General features: G+C 36.3%; 1 protein-coding gene across 1 annotated transcript in view; it reads left to right on the top strand.

Annotated features, from left to right (window-relative positions):
• The window catches only part of LOC108735100 (T-box transcription factor TBX20-like), a 29,469-nt gene extending 21,708 nt beyond the window's left edge, over positions 1 to 7,761 (top strand). Inside the window, exons 3-4 of the mRNA XM_025976122.1 lie at positions 5,214 to 5,290; positions 6,667 to 7,761. Coding sequence (XP_025831907.1) covers positions 5,214 to 5,290; positions 6,667 to 7,123 — 534 coding nt within the window. The 3' untranslated portion in view covers positions 7,124 to 7,761. The remainder of the gene's footprint in view (positions 1 to 5,213; positions 5,291 to 6,666) is intronic.
• Positions 7,762 to 8,569: the final 808 nt, after the last annotated feature.

Here is an 8,569-nt window from a genome sequence, read left to right as displayed (position 1 = left end):
ATCGGGTTTTGTTCAAGTGACCACCCTCTTTCGATCCCCCACCTCCACCCGCTTGAAAATAATTTTTTTATTGAATTTTATTTGAATTATAGTGTATGAAAATTGTCAAAATAATCAACTTTCAACCCCCATAACTTTTTATGGGGGTGAGACCGCCACGAACTTTTTATGGTACAGTGGTAGGGGAGACCTCCTCTTTCGATCCCACCCTCCCCCACCCCCTTCGGGGCCATCATCTAGACATTTACCGACAACCCTTATGATACTAATAAATAGTGTGTGACCGACGCAATTGTCGAAATTTTGAGTTAATAAACCGTTTAGCAAGAAAACTCAAATAAAAAATGCTTTACTAAATAATACGAATGAATAACGACGACACTTGTTAGAAGTTAAAGTGAGAGTTTATGTACGCGACACTTTTCTATTATAAAAAGCGTCTGGCTGTAAATTTTCACGCGATTGCTGCTTCAGCCGCAGCGCTCGTTCCAAATTTATTTCCTCCGTCGCTCTTGTTATAGATAGATGTTCTCGGGCGGTCGCATTCAAAGAATGTTTTGGCATCGGCTATCACAACAATTCACGCGGGAAGAAAAATAACGAAGGGTGCCAGTGGCAAGCAGGTGCTCAAGCCATTTCTCATACCTATCTTCATGCAAACGTGCGGATTATTTATTGCACGTACAGGTATGTGTGCTTGTACATGTGTATTATGTACGACTGGATGCGGGCATTAGGCATGGGTACGTGATGGTAATAATATATTTCGTACGTATATAAACGACAGACGTGGTCGCGTCGTGGTTTGCCAAAAAAGTGTAAAGAAGAGAAATGGAAGGACAGCAATGTTCATCAAATAACCTACCTCTCAATTAACAGGATCGCGACTCGTCGCTTGGCCCGGAGCCAAAACACACCAGTCGCGGCCCACCCGCTCGCACTAGTGCTGATAGATGAATAAATGATGATGGCTATCCTACTTTACCGATTCAAATGTAGGTATAACGTGCCTGTCTTGTATTTTATTACTCTTTTCGATGTACAGTCGAAGTAGTTACAATAGCTTATCGTTCTAACGATAAGTTGCAGCCAATTACAAAACAAAAATGATAATCTTACCCATACCTATTGTTTTGACATGAGGTTTTCGTATATTCTTTTAAATATCTTTGCATTAATTTTACCTATATATCTTGTTTTTTACTGTTACACAACAATGCTCCTATTTCTTCAGCTTCATCTTCCTCCATGCTTTTGTTTTTTCCCTTAATGTTCAGTTTTTTATTCCTCTTCTAATTTGACCATACCAAGTAATACATGTAATTGTAGAGACCAATTTCAAAAATACTTTTTGTTATAGTACTACAATGCCCTTCAGGCTTCAAGGATGCTACAGTCATGATCCGCAAAAAATCTGATACCCCAAAAACTATAGATATTTAAATAAAACGGAAAGTAATGAAAAATTGGAAAACAATAGGTAGATATTTTCCAATTAATGCGAATCTAGAACCTTTTTGATGTAGGATGTAGAACGTACAGGAAAATAAGGGCATGTAATTCCTTAGTTCTAAAGTTTCGTCTGGTCTTACAATTAGTGCAACATGTTCATCATGTGACAAATTTGAATAAACGGTAAAGCAGATATTATCAAGTCTTATCGACCAACGGACATTTAGAAGGAAGATTTGAGAGTATTCTCTAAGCATCATTGAATATGTTGTGACTACACCTCTCCCTAATTACTCTGAAAATTAACAAAATACGTATATATCTACTATTTTTCATACTTTTACTTCGGTCATATGTCCCACGTTTATGAATTCGAAAAACGTTGTTAAAGGTGTATGTTTGAAGCAAGGCGCTGTGCGGATGTGAAACATGGACAGTGGGCGCGGCGGAAAAGAAAAGGTTAGAAGCATTCGAAATGTGGTGTTACAGGCGAATGATGAGGATACCGTGGATAGAGAAGGTTAAAAATGAAGATGCATTAGAATATGTAAGAGAATAGAGGACTCTATGGAACTCAATAAGAAATAGGCGCGTTAGGCTAGTAGGACACCTTCTAAGGCATGAAGGCCTAGTCATGGACATATTAGAGGCAGAAACGAAAGTTAGGAGGGGTATGGGTAGACTTAGATTAGATTACTGTTCATAAATAGTTAAAGATATAGGTTGTTCTAGCTTTAGGGAAATGAGAAGATTAGCGCAGGATAGGAAAGAGTGGAGGTGCGTGTCCAACCAGTCTTAGGACTGACGACCTTATAATGATGATGATTCTTATTCTTATTTTGTCTATAATTCTACTGTTTTATTAACAATGCCTTATTTCCTATGATTATCGCTAATCGTAAGTATTGTCACCATTCTGTCCGAGTATCAAACGAGATCACTGCATTGTTGCGTTTAAAAAGCAAGGTGAAATACAAGATAACAAAACAATAAAAAAAAGTGAACGAAACATTACAACAAATTGCCGTTCATAAACTTTGTAGCCGTATCACGTCATCTAGTGAGCCAGAGCTGTCTCATGCATCACAGTCGCGGATGGATATCGAAGTCGGCGGGGTTCCGAATTCCAAGCATAGTTCATCGAATGCTGTCACTCCCCATGAACAGATAATTGGCCCACCCCAGGAGATCTGTCCTGTTTGTTTTACTGACTCTTTCTTACTCATGGTAGTGCTAACAACCGTCCACATGTTGTCAGAAATTACCGGGGGCGGCGGGCTCGAACCTACTGCTGCTATTGCTGCCCGTTGTTAACTATCCAACACGAATATTATTAATGATATGGATAAAACTGGATGACCCACCTGCTATTAATAAGTACCTAACTGTCCATATTCTTGAATGACGCCAAACTGTTTTTGAATTCTTGGTATTTAGACGTACATAATGAACAAATTTTGAGGTCCTGTAAGAGTACTTTGTGGCGAATAACACCATACACCTACAACTTTTTAGCACCGACGATATTTAAAACAATAACAAATGCAAATATCCCGGGCTCGACAAATTGTAAATATTAATGCAAATATTTATACATACATATTATATATAAACCTTTGTACATATATAAGCCTATTGTAGTTTTATAAAATAATATAAAGTTATATTACAGTGTAAACTCTTACGTAACGACACTTAACAACGGACTGAACATTTTTAGTCTGTTATCTTCGTCTGAGGTTTTTTGCTGCTCTGATATTATAATTGTATTTTCTGATGTATTTTACTCGTATCTTGAGATACTACTGGATCATCTTTATTATATCGTTGTCGTTAAGTAGAGTGAGCGTGATGCTATATAGAGTGTGTCATTGTATAGAAAACAAGGTAAACCAACCAAAGTCAAGCAATTTCGACGTTTTAAAGAGTTTGTCGTTACATCGACGTTATAAAGAGTTTACACTGTATTGTAAATATCTATTTCAAATTGTGCATCTAAATTCTTTGATGTCCAATTTCTTTTGTATTATATTTCTTTGTTTCTTTGTACTCAGGGGCGCAACAATGTTACAGTTTGACTGGGTGCTCCCATCATAATGCTATAAATATTTATATACTGCGGGTGTATAAGCTGCAAAGATCGAGTTTGGCTGCTCATTTACGAGCTTGAACTATTTAAACCGAACTTTCAAGTAGAGTTATTATCTGAATCGACTGGAATTGACTGGGTGCCCAATCCAATCGAGCGGATGCTCAGGCACCCGTGGACCTCCCCTTGTTGGGCTCCTGTCTGTACTTGTGTAAATATTTCGACCAGTCTATTCAAATTCTTTTGTATTCAATTCTGTCGCTGTCCATAACTTTTATTACTTTTCATAACATTTCAGCTTTGTGTAGTTAATTTTCTAATTATGATTTTACGATGGGATTTTTTCGGTAATTTGGATTTCTTATCTTCGGAACTTTCCAATCTTATTACTACCCTGTTGGTACCCTTTCATCTTTCCATTCATCCATCAACTATTAGCTCCTCCTTCATATTTTTTTCTGAAGACTTTTTCATAATTTAGGCAGTTCGATCCAAATCGTTGCAATTCTTTCGTCCCTCGAGTTGTTTAAATAAATTGTTATTGTTGTTATCGTTATTTCGTTATCTGGTTTTATTTTCTCATTCCGAATACCGAACACGAGAGTCCAAATCCTTTTATAACCTAACAAAGTTTCACTGCATTTAAACTCAACACATGTGCGTGGTTTATTTACATTTTAAAACATTGTTTTGGAACTTTGGACGGTATTTATTTTGTATTTTTCAAATTAGAACATTATGCAGGTTATAGGATATTAGTCCGAAGGTCAGTGGAATATTGTACCTAGAAAATTTATAACGATATTTTCCATTCAAAGGTGTTCATTTAGTGAAAAAAAAAACGGAGAAACGATTCGGTCATATAGTTTCGTGACCCCTATCAGTCTAATTAATTTAGCCATAAAATCCGAAAGAAGAAACACGTGAAGAACAAGAAACGGTACTGTGTTTAATTTGTAATGTCTACATATGTAACTATATGATAAATTAAGTTCGAGTATCGAGAATTTTATTCGAACCAACTATGTTGCAGACTATTATACTCAAATATAATAATCGCAGTTACAATTTTTTCATGTAAATAAAAATTTAATTGAACCAATCATGTTGGAGGCTACTCAAATTCAATGTCAATTATACAATTTCTCATTATGTGTAGACATTTCAAATTAAAAATAATACCGTTTCTGGCTTTTTACGTATTCCTTATTATTTCAGATTTTAAGATTAAATTAATAGATTGATAAGGGTCGTAAAGCTTTGTGACCGAAACGTCTCTCATTTTTTTTTTTCATTAAATAAACACCTTTGAATGGAAAATATCGTTTTAAATTCTCCAATTGTACAGGACGTTAGCAATATATCATCGGAAAGAGTGTTAAACTGTAAGAAATGAAGTTATCATAAATTTTAACAAAATAGCCAAGCAGCGCGCAGAAATAATGATAAGGGAAGCTGATTTACTATTTTGTTTAAGTATTCGACCTAAATAACTCGAATGCATTTAATCGAAAAATTGTATTGATAACTTTTTTCCTAGAATTTTGCTCTTTTTCCGACTTCATACAGCGAATGCGATGGGTTTTTAACACTTTATTTTGTATTTATAAATACCTTATCAAGTTACTGCTGTATACCTGTACGAATTAATGTTAGATTTTGTTTATTACAGATTACCAAATTAAAAATCGACAGTAATCCATTTGCCAAAGGATTTAGGGATTCTTCAAGGTTAACGGAATTTGAAAGGTTAGTACTATTTTTTTTCTAAATAAGTAGAATAGTTAATAAGTACAAAAGTATTACGCGTCATGGAAATCGCTCATTATGTCACTACCGCATGTAAACAATTTAGCTTTCATTAATGGAAGCTAGTATACAGTGCATCTACAATCGATAATTCTCCGTTGTTGTGAATCCCCGATATATTTGGTACTTCTCTAGTCCAATGAAGAGATGAAGCGTTGCTATACTTGCTTTTGAAAATTTGGCTATTATAACCTCTTAAAAGCACAGCTAGTGCATATGCCAAAAATGTTCCCACCCCTATTTTGGATTAAAATTGCGAAAAATTGCCCCTAAAACGTACTTATCGGTACTTTTCCAATTTCTTTTGTAAACGGTTGATTTGGCGGAAAAAATTCGTCAGTGCAAAAATGTTCCCCATAAAATTTTACATATGATAAATAATACGGCATTTCACTTAACTCTCAGTTTTCTTGCAGCCGAACCTTAGAGTAAAGTGAGGTTAACCCCATCACAGTAAAAAAACTGGTGCTGTGCAGTATTTTCTCGAAAACACTCTTTAGTCGGACGTCAAAAGATTTAGGAAAAGAAATTGTATGTTTTTTTTTCTGCAAAATGCATGTTATACATATTTTTGTGTAATGAACCTGTTTTCATAGGACTTTAGGAGAATCCACTAACAAAAGAATATTCCTTTCATCTCATGGGTGATATGGAACAGCGTCATTAAACGAAGAAATTGCGGATATGGATTATCTGAATTTTTTAGCATTTGAAATAACCTTCAGAAAAATTCCGCACTGATAAAATTTCCTGCCAGTATCACCTTTTAAGGAATAAATGAGAAGACGTCAAGTAGTACACTTTTTGTTCTTTTTTTTCCATTTTAAAAATGTTCCATTCAGAATAGGGGTGGAGACCTTTTTGACATTACATAACAAATTTTTAAAAGCAAAAATCCTAATGCTGCTACTAACCGTCTATAATCCTAGTCTAATTTCCGCCGTACATTCCTAACATGTACAGGACTCCTGTCAAATAAATCTGATAGATATTATTATCTTTTTCTTTGTTATACATACATCTGTACATATTGAATTTATTTCGACAAGTATCTGGTCATCCAACTGCGTCTTTATTCTAGCAGGTTTTTCTGTCAGCATCACGGTTTTTTCTGACTTTTACAAACATTGTACCGTGATATTTAGAAGTGGGAATAGAAATAGCTGTATTTGGCATAAATATCTAACTTGAAGTTATATAAATAGCGTTCACGTTTTTGTAACTGTAAATTTATTTGTTCATCCATAATAATGTTATAAATACTGAGATATCCGAACTTGCAGTGGTTTTACAACTCTGCAAAATTTTGATTACAGAGAAACTATGGAATCGATGTTAAACGGGCAGAATTATCTTTCGTCACCGTTGCGACCATTCGTCGACTTGGATCCTCACAATAACAATCTCTCTCTCGAAGAGAAAGCCATAATGGCAGCGCGTTCACAAATTTTCCTTCGAGCTGCAGCAGCAGCCGCGGGTCCTTATGGTTCTTTAATGGGAGGCCTGTACGGTGCTGGGGCATCGCAAACTACCGCTGTTTCACCCGGGGTCCTCTGGAGTCAGTGGGCATGTTTAGGGCCTTCATTACTCGCTGCCCAACACCAACATCAGTTGGCCATGGCAACTGCTGGTAGTTCACAATTAACGTCACCTTTGTCACCTTTAGCCCGACCGTTAGCTCAACACAGGTTTTCCCCGTACGCTCCCCTTCCGCGTTCATCGCCCGAGAACAGTTTAAGAGACGAACGGGGATCGCCAAACAGTCCCCCGTAGTGGTTTTTTATCTAAGATCTCTTAGTCATGTGATACTTCTTTTAATCGCGACAATGAAGCACCGTAATGACGATTTACCTAACGAACATAGTTACTGTAATAGTGCGTGATGAATAAAGTGATTCTAGTGACACCATGAAGTGAGGATAGATATCTAGAAAAAAGTACAAAACGATTTAGTTAAGTGGAAACGTGCGGAAATGTATACCATATAAAATTTTTACGTACTAAAATGTGGAATGATAGGTAGCAATGCACTTACATGTATGTAAACGTATGGACATTTAAATTGCAAAAAACAGGTTAACACTACGCCAGCTGTACCCGTATGACATTGTGGCTGTTAGTTTTGGTTCAAATTTTAACTTTTGTTCTAAACCTAAAGTATTAATGAGATACTTCGAATTTTTATAAAGGTGAATTAATTTTCGAACTAATTTTACCAACTACAAATAACCTCAAACTAATGAGGAAAAATTGTTGTTTCTGTCACTCCGTTGCCGGAAATCAAATCCAATCTCCTGATTTTACGCGTCAGTACTCTACTACTAAGGTACAATAAGGTACAGTCCATTTCAATTTGTTAGAATTGTGACTTTGAAGAAATCTGCGCGAAGATAGAAAGAATACACACTAGGCGTAAGCAGGACAGAAATAGTTGGAACAAGCTTGAACGAGCAGAGCTCTCGATGGGCGGTCTTAGGAGATCGGCTAGAATTGTACAGTACTAGACGAAAAGGTTTAGCAATTTCTTAAAACAAAAATGTATATAGAAAACAAAGCAAAAATTTTATAGGTATGTAGAGCGTTAAGTTAATTCACTTGATATTATTTTTGGCTAAATATGCTTTTAAATAATGCATATTCTTAAATTTTAACGAGGCAGTTTAAATAGTTTTGCAAATGGTACTGTACACTTTTGTCCAGTTCTCGCTCGATGATCGGTGGAGAAGTGAGCTCCGCAGACAAATATGATTGAATTTGGAATTATGTTACGGCGTATCCCAATAAAGGTAAGGGGCATATACCTAACTTCTTGAAACAAACAGTAGTACAGCAGTATGTAGCAACAGCAAAGAAACGTACCTAAGGCCGGGCACACACGTAACGGTTTACCTGTACGGTAGGCCTGCGCAGATTACCCTGACGGGTATTTCTGCACAGGTAAATGGAACATACACGGTACGGCAAACCGGAGAGTTCAGTTCAGTTCGAGATGTCGACAAAGCAAGAATACGACGCGATCGCTTTGGTCGGTTCAGTAATATCTGCTAAATGATTTCAATAATTCCGCAAAAATCTCTATAAACAATGTGAAGATACAGACGCATCAGCTCAACAAACTGTACAAACATTCGATAAGCAGCACACATTCCCTGGTTAACACAACTGCATGGGTCGAAAAAACTGATTTTTCATTATTGTACGGTCGCCTGTGCAGGTCTC

Source organism: Agrilus planipennis, unplaced genomic scaffold (assembly GCF_000699045.2).
Source record: "Agrilus planipennis isolate EAB-ADULT unplaced genomic scaffold, Apla_2.0 scaffold137, whole genome shotgun sequence".
NCBI classification, from domain to species: domain Eukaryota; kingdom Metazoa; phylum Arthropoda; class Insecta; order Coleoptera; family Buprestidae; genus Agrilus; species Agrilus planipennis.
This window is presented reverse-complemented; position numbering and strand designations above follow the sequence as displayed.